General features: G+C 39.2%; 1 protein-coding gene across 4 annotated transcripts in view; it reads right to left on the reverse strand.

The window, feature by feature from the left end:
* The window catches only part of dennd1b (DENN/MADD domain containing 1B), an 80,588-nt gene that overhangs the window by 15,294 nt on the left and 38,748 nt on the right, over positions 1–26,546 (reverse strand). For 3 of the 4 annotated variants that reach the window (XM_060876406.1, XM_060876387.1, XM_060876395.1), the window contains 10 exons: positions 25,902–26,021; positions 21,754–21,823; positions 19,405–19,485; positions 16,138–16,191; positions 15,545–15,655; positions 10,670–10,770; positions 9,496–9,541; positions 8,289–8,390; positions 2,877–3,002; positions 1,168–1,269 (listed from right to left, as the gene is read on the reverse strand). In XM_060876406.1, the coding sequence (XP_060732389.1) occupies positions 1,168–1,269; positions 2,877–3,002; positions 8,289–8,390; positions 9,496–9,541; positions 10,670–10,770; positions 15,545–15,655; positions 16,138–16,191; positions 19,405–19,485; positions 21,754–21,823; positions 25,902–26,021 (913 nt within the window). The remainder of the gene's footprint in view (positions 1–1,167; positions 1,270–2,876; positions 3,003–8,288; positions 8,391–9,495; positions 9,542–10,669; positions 10,771–15,544; positions 15,656–16,137; positions 16,192–19,404; positions 19,486–21,753; positions 21,824–25,901; positions 26,022–26,546) is intronic. The other variant, XM_060876415.1, reaches the window with a different exon arrangement.

A 26,546-nucleotide genomic window follows, 5' to 3' on the forward strand; every position in this document is an offset into this window, starting at 1 on the left:
AGTTATTTACTATTAATGGTATTAACTGAAGAAATCTTAAATATTAAAAAATAAATAAAGAAAGCAAGCAAACCTAAAATGATAAAGTAAGACTAGTAATAGCAGAATGCTGTATAAAAAGAGGATGCGGTGTAGTGACTCAGATAAGTTTGGTCTATTCGACAAGGCATAGAGCTAGCACTCTAAAGTGACCCATAAATGACTGGTCTGGTATGTCTCAAGTTGTATACTGACCACTACGTATCATATCAATGAGCTGTTTACTCCCTAGTTGGCTGTGTGCCATATGTGTGTACATATAAACAATGTATATATATTTGCAACTAATTTACATCTGATAATTTACTGAAACTTTTGCAAATCCAGCAGACACTACTACTTGACATAATGATAAATGATGGTTTATATTCATCACAATATGTAAGCAAAGCTAACAATAAATCGTTATAAAAATAATGAATACGGCAAGTCAAAGAAGCAGCAACACTAATCAATTCAAAGTGTTCAAGTAGACTCAACGTTCGACGTCCTAATGCCCCTTACTGTGGGATCACATTACATGTACGACCTCTGTTCTGGAAACAGGGTTACTTGCATTCAATGTCCAGACACGTCTCTGACAAAGATGAGTCATTAAGGTACATTAATTATAGTTCTGGCAGTAAATGTAATATTGTATAGTAATTTATGAAAAGAAATGAATACTGTACACAAGGCAGAAAGAGACAGGAAATGGTGTCACTTGATGGAACAAGAGCACACCAGCTTTGTGTGTGTGTGTGTGTGTGTGTGTGTGTGTGTGTGTGTGTGTGTCTGTGTAGGAGTGCATTACACTTTCTCACAGGCAGTGTGAACGAGAAACAGCGGAAGTCGAGCGATGTGTGTGGATGTGTGTGAGTGTTTGGAGGAGGGGTGTCGAAGGTCAGAGACAGAAAGCAGGTCGTGGCTGACGGGCTTCCCCTGCTTTCTCTTGGCAGCTAGAAGCACTCGCTTTCTCTGGACCAATCTGGTTACGCAACATCTGGTCAAAATTGCTACAGAAGGCCACTGCACGAAAAGCCGAAGTTCTTACGTTAACTTCGGAACTGAAGCAAACACCAGAGATGTTGTGGTAAAGAGCCAAGAGCGACAGGAGTGTCAGTGTCTCTTCTTCTTCTCATGTCATACCTGTTTGAAGAGCTGGAGGTTCACGGCCATTTCTAGAAAACTCTTCATGGCACTGGAGCGGTGTGCCACGAAGCTCTCTTCGCTGAAGGTGATCGGCTCTCCCTGGAAAGCAGAAAGCTTATTTTAATCTTATTTGGCTAAAAAGCTATTTACATGTGATGATTACAAATGTGAATGCTATGCTTGTGCTAATAAATGGCAATCTTGAAAAAGTAGGGATGTGTTGTTGCCTGGATCAATTACAAAAGTCGTTATTTCCACAGCCACGTTTAACGATCTGAATGCAGTAGAATGCGATTACCACCTCTTGCATAGGAGCTCATTATTGTGTGCCTGCTTTTGTTTCATTTACAGCTCAGCTAGACCTCACTGCTCTGTAAAGCTGCTGGTGTGAAGGCATATGGGCTTCATAAAGCTGAACTATATAATTTATTCAACCAGCTCGCTGCAATGGCAGAGGCTCTTTAGATCTGCACAGCAAGATCTGCAGTAGAATGTAGAACATTACAGCAGAAAAATGATCATGGAGCCTCTGAAATATTACACCTATATTTGGCCTTTTTGGAAATGGTCAAGCATTAAGAAGTAGCAAATATGTAAGCAAACATTCCCCAAATGATCCTGTATGACAACATATCAGAACGACTGAATGAAAGTGTAGAAACGACACGGGAAGTTTGAGCCTCATCTCACATCTTGTACCGAATTCAGAATTTAAATAGTTTCAGTTCTACAAAAATGACTCTAAATGAATCTACACTCTAAAACGAAACACTATACGGATGTTTTCGTCATTTTGTTTCAAAATTTTCAAAAATGAAATAAAACAAATGTTCTTATGATCACATTTGCAAATGTTGGATTTTAACTGGACGGTTATTATACTGTCCATAAATATGTAGACAAAATTATTTGAGGCAAACGCTTAATAATTACGTTAATTATTATACATGGCTATTCCTTCCCAAAATATAGTGAGGCCTCAAATCCAAATGTTGTCTTAAAAGAAGTAGAAAAAAAAACAATAAAAATCACAATATAAAGATTTAATGCCCCTGTGCTGAGATGCTGCTTTGAAGAATCTGCACAAGCTCCTTTTTTTTTTTCCTTAAAAACACACCTACCTGAGAAAAGTCCGTTTGTATACACAACAGGGTTACATCAATTATGGTTTCAACAAAAAGAGTCATATTGACAAACAGGGAGCATATTTTGTTTTCAGTCTTTGCTGGGCTTGAGAGTGAAAAGCCCATTTGAGATGTTGAGAAGGCCTGAGAACAATACACCACTAGAGCTGAAAGAAGGCTTCAAAGAGACTGTCCTCCCTTTTCAACTTCTGACATTTCACTGAAACAGACAGGCCCACCTTAACATCCCTCCTCCCCACTCCTTCCTCTTCTCTTTGCTTATGGATGGTGTGGTGCTCAGCTGTCTTTAAATGATAGCACTGAAAGTCTACCTGAACCAAGGATCCTTAGGCTCTGGTCTGTGTGAGGTTTAAAAAAAAAAAGAACTGACAGCATGACAGACATATTAATGTTGTGAAGAAAGTTTATATTAAAAGGGGTGATCAGAAAAACAGGGAAGCAGTAATAGTCGTAGCGGATCCGAAAAAAGGAACAGAGTAATCATAAGCCCGTAGTGCAGTAGGATCTACGGTGCTTATTAAACTCAGAAGAAAGTGAAGGAGATGCAGATGTCAAGCTTACGGGTTTGTATCTCAGAGCATCTCGATAAGAGCCGAACAGTGCAGCCTGAGAGCGCAGGAAGGCCCGAGCCACTCCGCTGCCCGTGGCAGTCGACTGCTTCTTCAGCTTACTCTTCAGACTCGAGACCTGAGGGGGAGAGAGTGTTAAAATAGCACCTCTGAAATCATGGAGGAAAAGGAAAAACCATTCAGAGTGTGAAGTGTCACATTTGCAGGTGACCCCCCCAGACACGATAAAGAATAAGAGAAAGAAAGAAAGAAAGAACGAATGAGACGAGCCTCTCCGCTTCTCTTGTAGCTTATCTGTTGTGCTGCCAAGAGCACCTGCTGCTCTGTTAATTGAGTTAAAGGCAGGGTGTGAGGAGAAAAAAGACAGCAGCGCAATGCATAAAATCAGTGATCCTGTGCCCACTGTAGACTCGGATTCCTCCGATTTTGTCTGAGGTTCGACATAGAGCATAGAGGGCAAATATGGTGGACATTTGCAATAAATAAATATATATAGTGATATGGAGATGCAGCGGTTTTCTGCACACCGAGAGAGCTGACTCTGGGTTTCTCATCAGCTCAAAGCGCTGGTCATTTTCCTCTCATTAATTCATTTCCCTCCTCTGAACTGTGCCATTTTTCTGATCTTATTTTTTATTATTCAGTTTTAACACAAGATGTACACTTGACTAGTACTACCAAAGCCTTGAAACAAAACAGAATAAACAAATATATAGGATAAATACAATGAAATTAGTGTCGTTGTTAAGACCGAACTGTACCGAGTCAAATCAAGTCAAGAAACTTTTATTGACATTTCAACCGCATACAGTATATCTGATGCAGTACACAGTGAAAAGAGAGAACACTTCACCAGGAGGCTACACAAAACAACACAGAGCTAAGAACATAGTCAGTTGTCCTTTCCGCATAAAGTGCATCGTGTGCAAGTCTGTATTAATGCTATTGTACAGTGTATTGTGTAATGTATTCTCAGTGGGTCAGGAAGCTTTAGGTTTATGTAAGGTAAAGGTAATGTTTGGATTATTTTTAATGTTGATTCATTAACTGTATAAAAGGAAAGCACAAAGGGAGGCCGGCATCAGGAATCAGGATCGTTCTGTTAAACATAGTCAGTGGTGAAACATTATATTGTTTATTAGTTTAATAGCTTTTTTTTTCTCCATTCTCATTTGTTCATGCATGGAAGGAGTGTGATGGAAAAACTTCAGATTGATAATAGGATTTTGGATAGTCACAAACAACTCATCAAGCATGCAAGCTCAGCAACAGATCTGTCAGACTAATTAACTATTATACTTTGAGTATCACTAACGAGACATGAGCAGGAGGGGGCATCAGAAGGAAGCTTAGCTCTACAGGTGATCAACCTATTTGGGAGTGACATTTTTTAGTGTAAAGTCTTTGAGCCTATGATGTGATCAAAGGCAGAGTCCCCCATTGGGTCCAATTATAAGCAGTGGTATTGTAGGGGGTGGGTAAAGAGAGAAGACGAGAGAGAGAGAGAGAGAGAGAGAGAGAGAGAGAGAGAGAGAGAGAGAGAGAAAGCGAGCGAGCGCGAGAGTGTGTGTGTGTGTGTGTGTGTGTGTGTGTGTGTGTGTGTGTGTGTGTGTGTTGGGGGGTGGGGTGTATTGCAAGGGAGAGTGAGTTATGATATTCATAATCTATGCAGAGAGGCCTTTCCGGTATAGGTCTTTTCCCCGTAGCTGTGATCTTTTCAATTCGCATCAAGGCAGGATGGTTCGGGATGAAAGTGCTGCAAACATGGCGTCTCATTAAACTCTACAGTGCCGACTCCCCAACAGGGTTTGAAGTGCACAGAGTAAAGAGCATGAGGTCAGAGGTGGCCTACAAAACAGATCTCCATTTAACTCACCAGCTGGAGATGATAATTAGCAGGTGCATCACTGTCTCTCTTTTTTTTCTGCAAAGGATGATGCCACGAGCCTTCCCTCAATGATGGGCTGCTTTCATACAGCCAGAGTTGCGATGCTGCACACACGCCGCCTCAGGAACGAGCAGTGTATTCTCAAGATAGTCGATCTGATTAAAGCGGCCGAGGTCTGGACCTACTGTATGTCTGCACAATACTACATAAAGTCAATATACAGAACTGACCACGTGTCTAATGTATTCTGTACTCTGTTGTGTATTGTGTAGAGCTCCAAATTGCAACACGGTTTCTGGCTTAAGTGTCCAATTCTTTTAGAAGTAAATACTAAAATGTTTCTACAGTAAAGATTCAGCGCATACATTTTGCTCTCTGACGTCGTATTCCGCAGTGTCGTTTATTTAACACGTGACATATAACACATTTAGTCCCTTGACACACGTCCGTTTTTAAAATCTTGTCAATGTGACAAGTTCAGTGAGTTTTAATGCTCTCTTTTTCACCTGGTTCAATATTTTGTATATATGTATATAGATGTATATGAATTCTAAAATTAAACAGAGTAAACAGAATCAGTTTAATAAACAACTGGCCAAAGTATATTTTTTTATTTTATTTTTTAAGGTTTAGTGGTGGGGTGGAAGGTGTTTTGCGAGGGATTTTGGCCATGAGCTGAAAGCCGCTGGGATGCAATTAAGAAAACTACAAAGAAAAAGGAATAGTTATGAAAATCTGCTTCTTTCTTTTGATGTGCAGCAAAATGATGAAGTGTAAACTAACACTCAAACACACACACACACGCCAGCACATTCACTAACACACACACACACCATCATGTATGCACTCACACACCCACACACCCGCAATCACATGTATACACACTCACACACACCTGAGTGCTGAGATAATGTGAGACGAGCAGATCCTCTTTAACAGAAGGACATGTTTCACTCTTCTATGCATGTATGTCTTCATTAAACAAAAAAAATGTTAAATGTTTAAAACGTTTCCTTTACAGTTTACACATCCGACACGTTGATTCATTAAAACATTTCCCCCCATATGCTGACATGCCTGATATTCACTGTGTGATCCATTTAATGCTTTAATATACACAACATTTTCACAGAGGACTCCAACAGTAATAATCAAATACAGTAAGGACACAACTATAAGATTGTCTACAAGAAATTTATTAAAAACAAGAGCAAAAAAAAGCCATACAAACAAACACAAAACCAGTTCCTATTGCTTGTACTATACATCAAAACAATACCAGGAGATGTCTGTCTGTAGATTTTCATGTCTCCAGCAGACAAAAGATCAAATAATGCTCACATTCAATATTCCTAGCTGTTTGGTACATAACACACTCCTAATTTCCTATTTTTGGATGTAAACACCATCCTCATATTACACTCCGATTATAACTGACAAACACAGTAGAGCAGTTTCGTTTTTAAGGAGGGGAAAATTTTGTACGGTGATTTACACACACACACCAACACCCCAACACACACACCAACACCCCAACACACACACACCCACCAAGACACACATTTTCTAACAGAAAATTTCTTTGCAGAATTGAAAACGTGTGTGTAAACCAAGACGTCCACAGCCACACACAGTTACACCAGACCAGTCTGGAGGAATGGGCCAAAAATCCAGCAGCTTATAATCTAAACCTGAATAAATCCATTTTAATATAATGCTAGCAAATTATACCAAGCGCATGTAAACACATGACCACTGGGAATATGATTAAAGCTGAAATAAATAATCCGCTCTGCTCTTATTGTAAGATTTCTGTACTACGAATAAAGTAATAGTGAAAAACGAGTTTAAATGGATTTGGCTGAGTTATATGTAAACTTCTGACTTCTGAAAGTCAGATTTAACACTGAAGCTTCAATTGTGTTTTACTAAAAACTCATGTCTAAAGGCTGCTCTGAGCCGCAGTAATTATTCCCTCTATTTGTCAATCTGCATGCAGCAGAATCTCCACCGGCATGCTAGCATTTCTAATAGTCAATAAATCTAAAATATTATGTGTAAAATTGAGGGAAATGGCCATTATGCCAAAGAGAGCAAAGAGCTCAGCATCAGGTCATGTCTGGGGGAAAAAAAAGGCCAGGTAATTCAGGACAACTGTCACCTCTGACCTGACTGAGAGCTGGTCAGACACTCTGAATAATAGAGTCCACATGGCCAAGCAGGCTTCATACCTGTAATTATAAGCAAGTCATAAAGTTTGGCTTAAATCAGGTTAAAAGATTTATTCAAAACGAGGAAGAAACCCTCTGTAGTTAATTTCTTTTTAGTGCTAAAATATAATGATTTTCTTTAAAAAAATAAACAGCATAAAGAGCAAACCGGTAGCCTGTTCACACCTCAAGGACTGTGAGTGACATCAATAAATGAATTGTTGCTTGTTAGATTTCAGCATTGTGCTTAGATTTAAAACACTAAACTTGCTTCATGACAGGCATTTTAACTAGAAAATGAACAAATTATAGTCTCTTCCTTTTCTTATGAATTTTAATATCCCCACAGGTCAGGTAGCCAAGATCGAGAAACAGAAATCATTTTGTGGTGCAAAATATTACGACAGGCGACATTTACATTTCAGGTGGGATAATTTAACATGATTCAGAGTGCTTGCTCCATCATTAGCCAATGAAAAATTGTGAACGGAGATCAAAGCAAACATTGTTCTGGCACTTCATTTATCATACCGTAAAGACAAAGGGGTTTCTTTGTCTTCCTCCGTCACTTTCAAAGAGCCAATTCACATACGATACCCTTCGAAATTTAATTTACAAATCAAATGCCAATTGCAGAATTGTAGTGATTTTATTCTCCTGTGCTCAGACACGCAGCAGTGATTCACAAACCACCAAGAGAAAGAGGCAGAACAGAAGAACAACAAAGCAAATCCCTCAATATCCAAAATTATCGACGAGCGACTATTTCCGACCCCGACAGTCCCCGTAGCTTCCTGTACCACTGACCGGTGTCAACACACCATTAATTAAGGAGAGAAAGCAGTGACAGGTGGCTGGAAAAATACAGACTGATAATTGGCCCCCTTCTTCTCTGTATCTTCACAAAAATCCAGCGTGCTTCTGTTCCAGCGAGAGGTGCCACTGGGTGGGCAGAAAAGGCACGCCTTGGAAATATAATGATTAAAAAAAACAAAAAAAAAAAAAACAAAGAAAGAAATGGATGAAGGCTCCAGCTGCACGATTGCTGACTTCTGAAAGCCAGTCAAGAACATTGGCCTTTAAATGTGACGAGGTGAGCTTGCCTAAATATTGCAGCACTACTAATGACAAGGGAAGAGACGTTTTTTTTCATCTGGTCCGATTATGTGTGAGCAGTTGAGAAATTTAGAAGGAAAAAATGTGCAAAATAAGCACGGGGAGGCGTCGAGATAAAGGTTTTGTGAGTCGATTTGTGTGCACTTATTAAAATATAATTGTGTGTGCGTGTGTTTTTGTGGACACTCACCACATCACTGGGCAGGTTGTGCAGGTCATCAGTAGGACTCTCCAGCGTGTTCGTATCCACGTTTAGAATAATGACGTCTTCCAGAGACCTGCTCTTCACTCTCTGTGAAGGAGATTGCAGAGGCTTCCATTAAAACACAACAAGCAAACACGGTATAATAAATACAACAAGGCTTATTAGAGCTATTTTGTTCTAATAGCTAACACATTTTTCTTCCACAGAATGATTTCAAAGCATTACAGTTATTTTAATGAACATGGGAATGACCATTTTTTTCTCTAATTGACAAACATATGCCAGTCTTATCGCTGATGAAAGAAAAATCAAGACACAATATGCCACTGAATTATTCTTGCATGATTATGAATATTTAATACTCACTCGACTAATATCTACTTTATATGTAATTGAAATAAATCAAATGGTGCTAAAGGAAAAAAAAACATCTCAGTATCACACATGTGCTTCTGCTTGCTTATAAAAAATGGAAAAAGCTGCATTCAGCCAGCTAAGCCATGGGACCATTTTGTGCATCCACACAAAGGTAGTCATGCATCCTGTTGGTGACAAATCCCACAATTATTCTGTTGGTGCAGGTGGGGAAACATCCAAGTGAGTAAAAAAAAAAAAAAAGTTCTGGTTTGTCACTTTTGACAGTTGCTGCTATGGAGGCCTGCGTGCTGATTTGGTCTAATTATGTGCAGCCAGATAGGGGGACTGTCACTAATGCAAAAGTGTGATAAATACTGCCGGTGTCTGCAACTGTCAGCAACATCAGATTCACTCACTCACTCACTCTCTTTCTCTCTCTCTCTCTCTTGCTCATACACACACAGCTATAGGTCCACCACCAGCCATCATGCCAGCTCTCAACATCCAAACACACTGGCTCTTTGTTTCTCTGCTATGTTCTACTCTTTCATATCTCTGGAACGCACACACGCACACACATGCGCACACACGCGCACACACACACACAGATAAAAAGCTCTACATTTGTGCACATCCTTGCATTTCAAGATGTCAATATAAATATTGCCATCAAACAACTTCTCCAATTTAATTTGAGTGACTAAAATAAATAGATGAGGTTTTATATCTATATAAATATACATATGACACCAGAATCCTGTTACTGGTCAGTGAGTAATTATTTTGAGAGGCTGAACAGACACTGAGTTACTGACAGTAGATTAATGTTGCTTACCTCTAACAGGCTCAGATGAACTCCAATCAGATACGGCATGGGTGCACTATTGGAAATCAAGTTACATTTGTTAGCAAAACTAATGTAACAGCATGAATAAATAGACTACAAGTCAAAGCAGGGAAGAGCTTCAAGCATTATATGAATTTTATTTATATGCTATATGGCCAAATGTAGGTGGATACCTGACCATCACTCCCATATGTGGACCTTCTCCAAACAGTTCCACAGAATTGAAGCACACAATTGTACAGAATGTGTTTGTACGCTGTAGCGTTACAGGAACTGGGAGACACAACCCTGTTCCATCATGACAATGTCCCTGTGCACAAAGCACAGAGCTCCATGAAGACATGGTGTGTTAATGTTGGAGTAGAAGAACTTGACTGTCCTACACAGACCCTGACTCTGACTCAACACCACTGAACATCAGACTGAACCCCAGACCTCCTCACATCAGTGTCTGATCTCACTAATGCTCTTATAGCTGAATGAACACAAATTCACACAAAGCCTTAGCAGTGGAAGTTGAATGTGGGCTGTTTGATCACATAATCAAGCTCGTGTGAGTGTGATGGTCAGGTGTGCACAAACCGCTGGCCATATAATATCGAACATTCACAAAGTGAATAAACCTAAAACAATTCTGGACAACACAATAACAGATGCATCAAAATGTAAGCCCAAGATAAGTGATTGAATCTGGCAAAATGTGCTTTAGGAAGCTAAATATATTACAGTCTTTGTCTGTTTCCAGGAAGGGCCACTCTCAGCACTGAAGGTGATTAGTGCAATTGGTGGGCATCACGTTTTCAGGCTTAGCTGGTCTGGGGCGAGGCAGAGCTGCATAATTAGATCAGTTCGGGTAGCTGCCGGTGCAGATGCTCGATATAGTTATGTGGCTAATAGGCTAGTGATAATAGGCTAATAGGCTGCTGCATTTGGCTTTCGGCTCAGTAGGTAGAAAGTAAGAGGTTGAGAAAGCAAAGAAAAAAGAAACCAACAAGTAATGTCATTGTAATCAGGACTGTCCAAAAATCTTCTGATATAAAGTGTTTATCTGATGCCAAAGCAAAGCATACATGTTTATGAAAGTTGTCCAGTGTGTGTGTTTTTGTGTGTGTGTGTGTGTGGACAGTTGTAGGAGACGAGCATCCAGGCAAGACGATCTTACCAGCAGTAGTCCAGCAGATGTGAGGGAAGAACAGGGATGTAGATGTGTTGCCAGTGCATGGGGTAGAGCATGGAAGCTGAGCCATGCACACATGCAGTTAACTATGTGGAAATGAGAGCAAAAACAATAAAGAGATAGATGCATCAGGCACAGACTCTGGTATAATACTACACCAAAGTAGGTTTTCGATATAATTTATATACACACACACTTCGTATGCGTACATTCTGAGTATGGGTCACCGTACTTAGCTGTATGTCACGTTACATCACACATACATACATACAGAGGAAACAGACAGAGACTACTGAGATCACCAATGTAAACATTCATTTAATTCAATCATATAAATAATACACGGCCAGAGCATTACTATAAAATGAAGGACTTAAAAGTAAATAAAGCTAATAAACAGAAAGGGAAGTGTTGATTGACTGATGTAGAATCCTGATGGGTGAAACCCATCCTCTTCCACTCATCTGTGCTCATGGCTACCTAACAATTGTATTGACCCCCCATCCCAGCACGCACACACACACACACACACTCCCAGATTAAAATAACATGATTAAATATGGAAAAAGAACAGAGGTCTGAAGGCTCCTCTGGGACTTCATTAGGGCAAATTGCCAAAGAATGAAACATGAGTTAGCCAAGAGAGAAAGTATGAGCTGCTGGAATACCAGAGGGAGAGGGGCTGAGGGAGGGTATTGTGTGTGTATGTGTGTGTGTGTGTGTGTGTGTTAGGGGGTCTCATTTCACTAATGTGTGAAGCGCTGCTCCAAAATAATCACAGAAACCCTTCTTGTCACAAATGACCACCAAAACTATCCAAGCTTAGCTACAGCAACGGCTTAAATTCTAGTCATCTCTGTACAAGGCCACACATATTAGTTTCTTTTGAAACACAACACAACCACTGTATATCACCTCATCTTAGGCACAATTTAATTAAGGCAAAGCAGGGACTTGTTCTTGTTGTTTTTGGTTTTTTTTTCATTCTTATATATGCAAATATGTTTTGCAGTTTTCTCTGTGAATAGGAACCCTTAAGCCGTGACATGTCTAATTGTGTCTGGATAATTTAGGAGCGATAAATGAATATTTATATCATCTCCCACCAGGTGGGTATTGCAGGATATCAAAGCTTCCAGACATTTCCTTATTTTATGAGCGTTTTATTTAAACAGATCCGCAACAGTAAATGATGTCAAGGGGTCATTGTGCCACTCGAGAACACTTTCCTTTCGACTGTGAAAACAGGTTGCTGTCTAATCTCCTGGAGAGAAACCTTTCCGTACCACGTACAGATGAGGAAGAAGACTCCGGTTATTTCAACAAAGCCTAAAGGGGAGCTCCAATTTGACTTGATTTACTCTTCACTTGAAAGGGAAGCACTATCTGTTTTCAAAGGGATGGGAAGGAGGGGAGGTGGTGAAACCGAGATAAGTATTTGAAGGTCAAAATTCAAAACCGAAGAAGATGCTTGATATTATTCCAAACTCTCTTTGGAAAGCTTTTTTAAGTCAACCTTAATTTACCTCTCATTTATAGACAAAGCACATTTTTCTTTTTTGTATTCATGCAACTAATTCAATAATAAAACTGTGAAAATCCAAAATAATATTCCACTAAATGAATCAAATAAATAATACATCTCTGTCAAGATGATAAATATTCAATGACAAATGTCTTTAAAAAAAAGCGTGTGTGTGTGTGTGTGTGTGTAATTCCACCGTGATTTAAACTTATTATAAAAATATTACTTCTCTCGGAACAAACGTGGTCTTCTGTCTTGTTTGGGTGTAGACCTGCTGCCTGCTGGGGCTCACTGTGAGCTGCCACTAATGAGCATGTTAAGTGGAGAGCAGCCACACAGCAGATTACACAGAGGTGACCAGGCTCCAAAAAACAACACAGACCATGATCCACTCACTAGGGACAACCTACAGCTGGGCATCTCCTGAATCTCTCTCTCTCTCTCTCTCTCACACACACACACATACAGACGCACTCAAACACACTAATATTTTTGTTTTTTCAAAAGCTATAGTAAGTAATAAATTAATAAAAAAGTAATAAAGTAATAAATAAATGAATAAATAACTAAATATAACTATATGGAAAAACTAGTCAAATCTCCCCACAAGGTCAAAACTATCAGATATATCTGTGGACAACACACATACGCACACGCACACACACAATAGATGAGTTCAAGTCATACCTATTGTGAAAAGGAAAAAAACAAAAAACAGCTCAGTCAACACTAAAATCATTAACAGGTCGGTAGTTAATTAACTGAATCTGACTTTATATAAAACCTCTTAAGCGGTCACCTACGACTCAGAGGTGACACAGAGGCTATTCGTCAACCTGAGGAATGTCAGAAAGAAAAGTCGCATAAAAGTCACCTTCATAAATCAGGGAATGGCTAGAAAATGATAGAAGCACAACAGAAAATGTCCATACACACTGTTATAGAGTTAAATACAAGTAGAGTCGTCATCTCTGGAGAAACAGGAAGAAATACTTCAATTCGTAAAAATGACATTTTTATTTTATCCAACAACAAACAGAAGCATGTGGACTTTACTAGATGATACTAGATCATTTGTCTGGAACAGAGCGGTGTGATACAGATGAACTAAAAGCCACTGTGGTGCTGGGATCTGTGTGTCAAAAAAAGTCTTAAAGCTCTACGTTATATATTTTGACGAGGCTGTTTGTGATTCTTAGAATAAATGTATTAGGACCCCCCATCTTACCAAGGGTGCCAATATTTCTTGATCTGACTTCAACATGCCCCAAAGGAACATGATAAGAATTAAAACCGGGTTGTAGTTTTAAGGAGGGGAAAAAAAGCAATTCAGCAGAGTTCCTTGATCGTCTCCTATAAAGCTCTAAGTCACTTTTTTTTTCCTCAGTCTGTCTCTGCTTAAAGTCGATTCAAAACGGTCTGTGAACCAGGAACACACACATCTCCATTCTGCCATGTTTACATGAACACAGCCTTTGACAGCAACAACGCAACCTACAGATATATTTGTCCATGTAAAGAAGTTAGTAAACAGTGCCTTTGGATCAGTGAATATTCTTAGCATCTCTAACACCAGACAAAAAGTTCTGATCTTTGATAGGAGCAGCAGGGCTGGCAGCAGTATCACTGCAACTGGGGCAGACCAAGGTGTGATTTCCCCCTGACAAGGGTGACAACACTGAGACTGTGCACCAACTTCCCCTAGAACCTGTAAGGCTCTTTCTATCCTGGTTCTTGTGCTTGCTTCCCAATTACCACAATTCCTTCTCCATTCCTGTCTATGCTCAGTGCTAACAAGGAGGTGACATTGAGGGGGGGAGACAAAAGACGCTGAGAGGGCACAGGCAGATAAACACGAGATAATACTAACCCATCCACATAGCGTGCCCAGAAAAAAGCGAGCCAGTGGTGTAGGACGAGAAGTAACAACGAGAACTAACTATCAAAGCAGCAGGGGTAGGAGAAGTGTTCAGAGAGGCCAAAAATGAGACTGCAGAGTGCTACGCATATAAATGGAAAAAAGAATGACAAAGAGAGAGAGAGTAAGGGGAGAAAGAAGTGTGTGCATGTGAGTGGAGAAGGGGGGTGAGTGGAGAAGTATGAGGCCAAAGAACCTGAGTGGCTAACACCACAGGCCAAGACAGGATCTGCTCTTGTTAGCATAGCGCTGACAGCACGATAAGAAATCCGCTGTCAAAGACTCAGAGCCTCCCAGCTGACTAGTTAGAGGGCACCTGATGTGGCACAATTATACCAGTGTGTGACAAGGCAGCATGGGCTGCTGCCTCGCGGATGCACCTCAGAAACAGCGGCGCGCCTCGCCTCTGGTCACAAAACAGCGATGAGTCGACTGATGCGGCATTGTAAGATCATGATTTATTCCTTTGCTTTCTGGTACAGGAAAGGCGGTGCATGTGTTCAGCTAGAACTGACATGGAAAGGTACACTGGGGGCCCCAAACATTGAGGGTCAGCCTGAAGCATGCATAATGTATGCACTCTCTCTCTCTCATTCTTTCTCTTCTTTTCTTTTTTATTTATCCTGCAAGGACAGTAGGACCGAGACCAGTGCCACATTTAAGAAATGATTACAAATTCCAAAAAAATTCCAATAGTATTATTTACTTCAGCTCGCGGTCCCGCGGCACTGTAACGGAAAAAAATGATGGACAGATTTAGAGTTTAAGACGATGAGGAGTTAAAGTGAAGATCGCTAATCACGACGCGTTTCATGCTAACAACTCTGTTGTTTCATAAACGGACGACTGGCTACCCTCTTGCACTGCAAAACAGTAAATCACGTTAAAAAGGGCTACGGGGGGAGAAAGAAGGGGGGTCTTTTACCCAAGAGACTAATGATTTACACACTCTAAGCCCTCGTGTCAGTGAGCACACAGAATGATGGTGGCAAAAAAGGAGGAGTGAAATAGTCCATGGATTGGCTCAAGCTGACAGGCTCTTCTCCGTCTCTCCCTCTCTCTCTGGCTACAGATAGCTCGGCGAGTAAGCAGAGATAATGTGCACATGACATCACTTGCTGTTTCTCCCTGAACCGTCAGGAAGCTTCAGGCTGCCCATGCGATAAGCTTCCACTCCCTTCCTGAGGGCCGAGGAGCCGGACAGAAACTATGTGAAAGAGCTAGAAGAGCTGTAATAACTGATAATTTGTAGCCAGGCTGACAATTAAAATCAGAGCATTATGGAAATGAATAATAATAACTGTAGTATGACGTTGACACGGATAATGACCAGGTTCATTGGAAATACTCAACACTGCAGAATAACACGAAATATAAAAAAAACTCCAAAGTGAAGGGAAGCGGACGATCTACTCACAGTGCTAAGTTTACTGGAGGTAATGATGATGCGCCGCTCATGCAGCATGCTGGCATACAGGTGCAGCATGTTATTCACATCCACTGCCACAAAGTACTCCGTTAGATTCCTCTGATGAGAGACACGATAAGAAAAAGCGCCTTTGTGAATGTACTCAGTGATTTATTCCTACTAGGTACAGTCGTTTATATTTATATGGTTATACTCCATTTGCTACACTATCAGAAAATAAGGTCTTAAAGTGAGTGCAGTACAGGGTAGCAAAAGAGAGAACACACACACAATGGGGAATTTAGCATCACCAATCCACCTACTTGCGTGTCTTTAGACAGTAGGAGTAAACGTCATAATGGAGAGGAAAAACCACATGTACACAAGAACACGTAAAACTCTACATTAGGTATTTATTGGAAATAATACATTGTAAGGCCAATTAATATCAACCTTATAATGATGACACAGAGATAAACAGTGGTCTAATAAAGTTTAATAAAGCCTAATAATAAATATAATCAGTGCACTTCTTACATGGTGTGCATTCCTAATGAAGAAGAATCAAGTGCTGACCAATCACACACTAGCAGTGTACTCACGTTTTCAGGGATGGTAGGAAGTCCGGTAATATCTGGGGCAACAAAGTGCAAGTGCTAGATAAACACAAATGATACAGAGAACAGAATAAGAATTGCTCTATGACAAAAAACACACACACACACACACACACACACACACACACACACACACAAGCTTGGGTAAATGCTACTGCAAGTAGAATACATTATAAGCTCAATTGTAAATGTAATAATAATAATAATAATAATAATAATAATAATAAAAAAATTATAATAATAACAACAAAATAATAAAAATAATAATAATACAATAATATAATAATAATAACAAAAAATAAATAAAATAATAAAATAATTATGATACAATAATATAATAATAATAATAACAATAATAATAATAAACAATAATAATAATAAAAAATACTAATAAAATAATTTTATTTCTTCTACTACTCTTCTACTACTTATACTTATTTTTCTGTTAGTAATAATAATAATAATAATAATAATAATAATATTATTATTATTATTATTATCAGAAAAATAAGCATAAGTAGTAGAATGAGTTTTAGTTAGTTAGTTTAATTAGTATGAGTCGCAGCAGTGGTGGTATTATTAATACTTGCGGTCTTTGTAGTATTGAAAGTATTAGTCGGAGCAGTAGCATTATTAGTCAGCAGTAATAGCACTTGTATTAGTAGTAGCAATAGTAGTTTAATATATATGATTATTAGCAGTAACAGTATTAGTGGCAGCTTTGGGAGTATTTACAGCAGCAGTAGCATTAGTCCCAGTAGTATTGGCAGTAGGACCAGTAACAGTAGTACTATTGGTGGTTTGAGTATTATTAGTATTATTAATGATTACAAGGAGTGATGGTGCAGGACAGAAATTCTTTATTGAGACCCAGAAGCCAGCAGATCTGCTATGACAGGATCAGAACAGCTGCACAGGTTTAATGTCTGGATCAAAGAGGCTCTGAAGCCGAGATCTCACACCGCACACTAACTTCAGCGCTTTTGTTTGCTTGCACAGTGTTTCTTTCTTTCTTTCTTTCTCTCTCTCTCTCTCTCTCTCTCTCTCTCTCTCTCTCTCTCGGCTAGGCCGTGCCTCATTGTGTGTGTGAAGAGTGTCCATCTGTTGCCGAGTGTCTGGGTTCAACACTCTGGCTGTTGCATATGTTCCACTAACAAAAGCAAGTTTTATCATGTGAAATATGAAGAATGGGGAAAAAAAAATAATTGGTTTGAATTATTTAAGGTCGGCGGCAAGTCTCAGAGGAAAGTGCAATTTCCATCAAATGCAAGGAACAAGCTGAACAAATTCTTACAGAAACCATTTCTTTCGTTAGACGTATAACCGCAAGAAATTCTGACCCGAAAGAAAAGAGCAAAAAGCGTTTAATGTCTCTTCCATTGTCACGTGCAGGCCCCTGTGTGTTTATTCTCCCACACAGAGCGTCTGATTGGCCTCGGTGTCGTGGGCTACGCTTCCAACTGGCTGTGGCCAGAAACTCTACAGCCATGTTTATAAAAATCACACATTATCGAAGCGCTTGTTATCACTGTGCTCTGCCTGCCTGCTGCTCTCAGTGGTGTGAGGCAGAGCCTAGATACAGTACCTCCCTCCATAAACACACACACACACACAGTAAAGCATTTATTGTAAATTTCCTGCTGTAGTGAGTTTACTTTTTTTTTTCACAACCTGAAATGTGTGATATTCCAAGATGGACAAACGGATATCAACAAATAACAAACGAGAATAAATCAGTGTTAAATGAGGCTTTTATGAGGCAAGTTTACTAACTAGTTTCAGCTTCAGTGCTCAAAGCTGACAAGCACATCTCAGGACAAGACAAATCCACTGCCTGCTGAATTAATCTGGATGAAAATGACTTCTACAGTTAATCCAAAGCAAACCCTTTTTCACCCCTGTATGATAATGCAGTTATTTACTGTATACACAAACACAAAGCAGTGACGACTGGAGCTCGTTACTGTTGGTCTGGTCGGCTGCAAGCAAGCTCGTGTTTAAACACACATAACAACACAAAAGTACGGCAGCCTTTCGCTTTAAACTCTGATGAATCTTTTTGACATTTTAAGGCAGAACAGAGCGGTGCGGAGTTCATTCATTATTCATTCGTTCATTAGTTTGTTTGGAATTTTTTTTTAAAAGCAAGACCTGAGCTGTTTTGTTAGTCTTTTAGTGATGTCTTTCTGGCCGTATTTAACAGCACTGAATTCTGCAATTATCACCAAAGTGTCAGATTTATGAGCTGCTTCTCGTTCATTATGGTTCACTCTCAATTCACTGACTTTTGGCTTCCTCTATCTTTCACAACTCGCCCACTGGCAAGATGCATGTGCTTGTTCTTACACATCAACAGACTAAAAACTTAAAACACAGATAAAAATATAGATAACAAATCAAATACTACCTCACTACAGAAATACTGCCTTATTTATCTAGTATAATTCCATGCCATAATCTGTAACGTCTGTAAAGTAAACTACACACACGTCGGTCCAAACATGAGTATGCTTTAAACTGAAATTACCAGATGCTGTTAAATTGCTGTGTGCAAAATGAGAGTGAAGGTTTTAATACTAAAAACAACAACTTGGGTGACTTTTTGCTCAAAAACAGACACATAAAATTCTACTGTCTTGTGTGTTAAAATGAAGAAAAAAAAAGGCATGGGGATATTAGCAGCGAACAGATCATATAAATCAAATATAGGCATGGGACTGTTTCTAATAAAAAAAAAAATCAAACCACAAACATTTAATGCTTGTATTAACAACTGGTGTGTGTGTGTATATATATATATATATATATATATATATATATATATATATATACGTATATATATATACGTATATATATATATATATATATATATATATATATATATATATATATATATATATACATATATATATATATATATGCTGAACAACAGCGCAAACACGGCAGGCAAGCAGGACTATTGATTATTTTACTCTGACACATACAGATGTCTAAAATGATAAACAGCTTGAAAAACTTTCAGGTAGATTTTTAATCTACAAATATGCACCGCTTGCTCTGACAGGCAGCTCATTAAGGGTGTGCTAACTTACGTTTGCAGCAGGATGTGGTGATGATATGTGAAAAGTGGCTGTTAGGGCTAAGGGTGGCCGGTGGAGACTGATCAGCAAGAAAATGCAGAATACAGCTGCTTGAACGAAAGAACAAACAAACAAACAAACAAATAAGCAAAACCCAACCCCGTGTACGTACCACGCTCAGAGTTACGGCTGTGTCGGGCTTTGGCACTTTCAGCCTGTACAGCTTCTCCAACAAATCATTCAGATCGTTTTCCTAAAGGGAAAAAAAAGTTATCCATGGGATGCTGGGAGTTTGTTGTTTTGTGTGTGTGTATGTGTGTGTGTGTGTGTGTGTGTGTTTAGAAGGACACAGTAACACAATCAGTGATCAATTCTGAGAAGGCACACACTGTGTATTCCTGTAGCAAGCCTAGAGAGAAAGGGAAAAACATTGGAGTGGCGCATGTTTAACGAGCAATCCTGAGGTTAAGAGACGGTAAGCTGGGCCGCGGCAGACGCTTATTATTCAAGGGATGATTTATGGCTGGCGTTGGCTGTTTGTAATTAACCGTAGGTCCTCACTCAGTGAAGGCGGCTTTAAGAAGCCTTTGGAGAGTAGCGTAGCCACAAAACAGGCCCCCGGATTATAACACTGGTCTTTTACGAGCTCTCACGACAAGGGCACAATTTATTTTCTTATACGTATTGGAAGGAATACAGACTTTTTTTGTTTAATTTTATTTCCAAACAAAATCTAATTTTAAAAAGGAAACAAACAAAATGCGAAAGCCATTTTATTAATTGTTAATTAAACATTCTGAATTTTAGCAGAATTGTAGGTGATTAGTCGAGGCCCATTCCTGTCCTGATGTTTTCACTGAAGCTTTATGGTTGCTGTAGCCTGTAGTTTATTTCTCTAAAGAAGATGCGTTTGTTAAATTCCCACTGGAACGATATTATTTCTCCTACAATGCTACTTTTAAACTTTTGAATGCCATCGAGCATCGTTGTTGAATTGACTTCAGTTCCTTTTTGTAACAACACTTTTAAGCAGCTTTACACATTTAGGTGTGTAATGAGGAAGCCAGAGGCGACAGGAATCTCTCGGAGACAAGAAACCTTGAGAAAAACCAGAGGGAACTCAGTTTCTTCTCTGTAACTCCAGACAGTCGGATTATGCATCCTTCCAGTAAACAGATACAGACGAGTAAAATAAAGTGGTGCTGAAGTGAAGTGTGCTGAAAGCATGTTCAGTAGTCCTGAGATAAACACAGAACAGTTCCAGCTGTTTAAACCTCCTATAATGTTAAGAGTTCAACGAAGGTCACCGTGCGCAAATCTCACTATGCGTCTAAACCGTTCGAGTGAATAAATAACAGTGTAGATTGAAATTTAGGGTGAAGCGATGACTAAACGATGCTGCACACTTCACGAGCAACTCTCACGAGATCCTGAATGCTCACACGTGCGGTCAGTAAAACAGCCTGAGGTAACAGTTTGTTTCCTCTTGCCTTAAACCGTCGCCACTCTTGTCTGTCCTCTTCAGTCCACATGAGCTGCATGTGTAGCGCGTGCTGTCACAGGATCTCAAGATTCAGAGTCTTTTACCACAGAACTTTATGTTTTTATGGATTTTTGGGGAAAATGTCTTTAATTTATTATTAATACCTGCATTTTGTAGAGGGTGGTTTTGTCGGGGGAGACTCGGGCAATTAAAGCCAAACCAGCTGTAAATATGTAACATGAAACAGAAATAAAAAGTACACACACACACACACACGCACTGTTAGACATTTTTTATCTCTCTCACTATATATATCTCAGCGTGTGAGACGCTTATGTCTTTTTGCTGCTTATGCATTCTTTCTGGAGCACTGCTGAGTGTGACGGCATGACAGCCCAGTGATGCAGCAACGCTACGTTTCTACACACTTTCTTAAATGTTTGGGTTTTTTTTTTTTGACATAAACTGCGTGTTTCCTTCTTTCCCTCTTCATCCCCACCTCGTCTGGTTTCCTGTTGTAGTTTTATTATAAAACATACTTTTGGAGGGGGGGGGCATGTTTTTTTGGACGCGGCGCATTTCCCAGAGATTTGTTTTTCTGGTAATTTGTGAAGGACAGACTTCCTGTTCCATGTTTGGTCTGTTAAATATCAAGAGCACAGCAAAGCAAAGCAAAGCAGGAAAGTTCCAACTGACTCTGCCTGAATAACCGCTCTGGGACGAACCGTCTCCTGTCTGTACACTTCACCCTGTAACTAACACAGTTTGCTTTTCTTGGCTAATAGACGGTCATTTTTTTCTCTCTCTGGCGGACGTCAGTGACACGCGTGACTTGCTCGATAGATCGTCCTGCTTCGGTCCGGCCGTACGAACACGCATTTAAACGGGAGTGTGCTTTAACGGTCCTCGTTAACATCTCACGGTGGAAACATGAGAAAACCGACAGTCTTGTGCACTCGCACCGTTGTTGTGCAATAACAACAATTTTCTAAACACTATAAATATCAGTTGGGTGTGTTTTAAGTTCTGTAAACATACCTGGTGTTTGGATAAGTAGTCTGCCAAGGTGTTTAGCAGCTTGTAGTAATTCTCAAACCAGGGAAGATAACTGTACAGGGAAAAAAATAAAAAAGAAGAAGAAAAAGACATGGATTCTGGAGGCAAATTGAATTATCATGACACAGAAAAAACAGAAGAGGAAAATTGCAGCCTCCAAAACTGGTCTGTACCACAAATCCACCCCCTACCTTCCTGCCTGACCTTGACATTTAACCCAGTGGCTTTAGGCTTCCTCCAGCAATTTTTAGCTCCACTCCAACATCCCTATTATCACATTCTTTGTACTTGTTGGTACCCGCATTTTGAACATTCCGGTCAAGGCTGTACTTTGAGGAGTGGGAAATAAAAAGATTTTGCTTCTTTAACAAAACAGCACTATTAGGCCACTGTAGCCTGTAATAAACAAAGGGCACAGAGAGGGGGGAAGAAGAAATGTTAGGCTTTACAAGCATGCTGCACCCATATGCACCAGCACAGCCCAGGCGTCTTACATTAGCCACTACATGAGATTTTTTTTTTCCCTTTCAGTTTAAATGGCTATCCAGTCTGACTGAATTAAAAAAAAAAAGTACGGTCTCTGTTTTAACTAATCACACAATAACCTCGCCAAGAGACACCATATCATGTATCTACAACATTGTGTTTTTTGTTTAGCTTGACAGAATCTTGGCAAACTTGACAGGATTCTGGATGTGGAACAGGGCCAACATTTTGTTTTAGCTTAGAGGTTGCAAGAACACACACATACACACACACACACACACCATTTATTTTGTTATGCAATGTAATGAAAAAGTGTGAACCACTCACTTTTTTTTTATCCATTCTTGCATTTTTATTCAAGTCTATCACTTAATTAAAGTTGATTACATCATTTCGGCTGCGTTCTGTGTGTGTGTGTTGCCTAAAAACACAAACATATAACTGGGGGGAAAAGAAGCACTAATAACAAACGAACAAGTCGAATTATGATGCATTTTTTAAATAGCTTTTTTGTTTTTTAAGAGTCGTCCGAATAAAGTTCCATATGCACCACAAACAGCCGAGCGATGAGCGGTTTTTTTGCCTTTGCATGGGTCAGTAAGCGCTTCAGTAGACTGGAATTAACAGACAACAAGGAAAACAATAGTGAACGTAATGCAAATTTTCATATCGCTAAATCCGCTCAGGCGACCCGATGACAGGCAGCTCCAAGTGAAGTGCGCTCAAGCGCAATTCTGCAAGACCATTAACCTGAAACAATCAACCCTTAATACGCAGATATTTTGACATCCGTAGAAAGATTCTCCCAAACCAGGTCAAAAACAAATACGGCTCTACAAAATCCAAAATCTGCGTGACGTAATGTTTACGCAAACCGCCATCACGCTCGGGACATTAAGGACATCACGATCGCCCGACACCTCGGACAATCCCGACGGTCTTAAACAACAAAGCTAGTAGTTATCTTCCTCACCCTCTTTGTTTGAAATGCAAGCTTAAGGATGCTAATCCTCCACTTTTTTTTTTACTCGTGTAGGGGAGTTTACGGCTGTCAGAGAAACTCGACAGGCCTCGGAGAACCCAAACACTCATTATATTCCGAAATGAGGACGACTGTAAATCTTTTGTTTTAAAGGGAAATAAATTACAGCTGAACGAGTGGAGTCCGGTCGGCTTTATCAGGGGAGGAGGTTCCTCGTACACATACCTGGGTTAGATAAATAAATGTTGTGTTTAACTAAAATTACGCGTCAAAATTTCTGCTGCACGAGCAGCCCTAAGTCCCCTAATCTCTTCATGGTCAGCGAGTAAGAATGTGTTTGTGTTTGACAAATCCTGCGATAGAGAGAGAGACATTCATCATTCTGAGCCCTGCTGCAGGCCCAGGCATTCTCTCCGGCCCTTTTAAGCTCTCCGCTGGAAAATGGCTCACCTACTCACAAAAAAGTGCACCGGCATCTAACCCCGTGCTCACACGCACACACACACGCACACACACTATTTTTACAGCCGAAATTTATTTAAAGTGTGTGACAGAGCACATAAATGACACAAGTTCAACACCACACACCAACATCACATGACTCCAGAATAAATAATCACAACACACAACGTAATGAACTGGAAATTGTAAATTTATTACTTTCAAAGTTTTAGCATTTATTGTATGTCTTATTGAGTAAATTTGTGGATACGGCTGGAATTTCCAACTGGGATGAATAAAGTATTTATGTATGTGTGTGTATGTATGTATGCATGTATGTATGTATGTATGTATGTATGTATGTATGTATGTATGTATCAATCAATCAATCTATCTATCTATCTATCTATCTATCTATCTATCTATCTATCTATCTATCTATCATCAGGACAAAAGCTGTATTCTTCCTTCTTTTGCTTTAATAAAAGACAACATTATATTTTCTACATTTCCCTCATAATTATAATTTCCTACCATGGTGGTGTTACACGTCACTTGTCATAATCTTTAAGGTTTTATTTTTATCTAGATAATAAAAAAGATATCTTCCAATCTCATCTCATCCACGCTCATTTATTATAAATATAATACTTTATTTTTATTATTATTATTATTATTATTATTATTATTATTATTATTATTATTATTATAAATATTATTCTTATTCTTATTATTATCAGTGCAGTTTGTATTTTCACAGAGCAAATAAAATGGCGTTTCAGACTCGTTTATTATTTGTGATACAGGATGAAAGATATATATTTACTGTGAAATGAGTGAAATCTATATTTAAATGCATTTTACTGATGGTGTGAGACTGACTAAGGAACTCGCAAAGATCCAATCACATTGCTTTAATAAAAAAAAAGAGAGTTGGCCTGGAGGAACCCTGGCTCTTTTGCCCTGGGCTCCAGATAAAAGCTTGACCAAATAAAAGTGTCCTTCTCATTACGCTCGTTCCTCGTCTAAGCAAAGGTGACAATTTTATGGTCCCGCTATTTCAGCCATCACATGAACATTATCATTATTCAGTTAATATTCAAGTGTACAGCAGAAGAAAGATTATTATTATTCTTTAAACACACACACACAAGAAATGCTAGTAAAACACATGAAAACTGCAGTGTTTCATTTCTAGCTACATCTTTCATATACACACTTAATTAAATGAAATATTATAGCTATACATGTTTATAATTTTTTTTTACATGCAAATATATTATGTTTATATATTTGCATGCATTTATTCCTAGCAAACGTATTGGACGTGCTGCACTACTGTACGTAAATAAATAAAACCATTTGTTCTTCGTTTGTCAGATATTTATTTCCGATGACACAACGACGCGAACAAAGAACTCGGAGACCTTAAATAAAAAATAATAATAATAATAAAAAAACAACTCTAAATGAATTTCTTATAATGAAGTAAGCCATGCAAACTGCTCAGAATGCATAATGAATTTTATACATCATATGTCAAATGAATTAGCATGTAAAACTCAGCGAGAAGGACAGGGGAGACTTCTGCTAATTGGCAGTGAGGCTTCATGCATAATTATCGGCAAAGCATCTCTGGCATGCTACCGTGCCAGTAGCCGAATAATGAGAGGAAAGAAAAGAAGAAGGAGAAGGAGAAGGAGAAGGAGAAGGGGGGGAACAGGGTTTAAAAAAAAATAAAAAAAAAAACACCACAAAGCCCATGGAGGCCAGGGTGAGACGAGGAAAGATCTTATCTTATCAAGTCAACGATAAACCTGCAATTGTCCATCAATAAAACTACATTTGTTAATTTTTAGTGCTTTACATTTTTTTTTTTTATTTCATGTTTATTCTGCACTTCTGCTCTACCTTTTCTCTCACAGGTGAATCAGCTCTCATACACTCACAATCCTGTGTCACAATCCTTGTGACCAGATGAAGATTAAATGATATAAAAGGGGGAAATAAAGAGAAACGTGTGTAGAATCCTACATCGTATAATATAAATGTCATTGTAATAAAATTACCTTCATTTTTCTTCAAAGTATTATTTATATTAAAGCACCGAGCTACATTTTATCATTCCATGGTTTTAGAGGTAATCGTTTTATCTCCAGAACGTCAGCTTTTCATCAGCAAACAAGAGGAATTCCAGAGGAAAGTGTGAGATGTGACTCACCTGAGCAGACAGATGCACACCTTACAGCCTGAGGTGAGACGGCAGAACCCGAACCTCTGCTTGCTCTCGATATCAGTCAGCACAAACGTGAAGTTCTGGCCCACTTGATTCTGGGACACTCTAAAGCCACACAACACACAACAGTGAGCTTTAAAAAAAAATCTGCACTAGTTAACGAGACATTTCTCAGAATGGGAGACTTGTTTCTCAAAAGGGAAGAAAAGGGAGTGTGAGGATTAAACGTGTTTGCTTTGTGACATGACGAATGAGTTTTATGGTTATTTATAAACCTAAAAAAATATAAGTGACTGTTGTACAAAATATTACTAAACATCTGTAAGTGTTGGAGCAGCTTGCTGAACGCGTCACTGCAGAGGTTTCACACCGCCGCACGTGCTTTACACTCTACATGATAGATCCTAATTAAGGTTTGGAGAAACGGGAAAGGAAAAAAGAATATCACTGCTTCATAAAAAGAAAGAGTGACTGCTGCATGGATGATTTGAACTGCTTCACGTGTGGGGTTTAGGCTACGCCCGTGTTCGCTTCGACACTAGATGGCAGCAGTAAAGCTTCCACTGAAGAAGGATGTCGTCCGCTTCTCCTTCACAGACTGGAAAAACTGTACAAAAGCACTTTTTCACA

This window comes from Tachysurus vachellii, chromosome 1 (genome assembly GCF_030014155.1).
Source record: "Tachysurus vachellii isolate PV-2020 chromosome 1, HZAU_Pvac_v1, whole genome shotgun sequence".
In the NCBI taxonomy this organism is placed as follows: domain Eukaryota; kingdom Metazoa; phylum Chordata; class Actinopteri; order Siluriformes; family Bagridae; genus Tachysurus; species Tachysurus vachellii.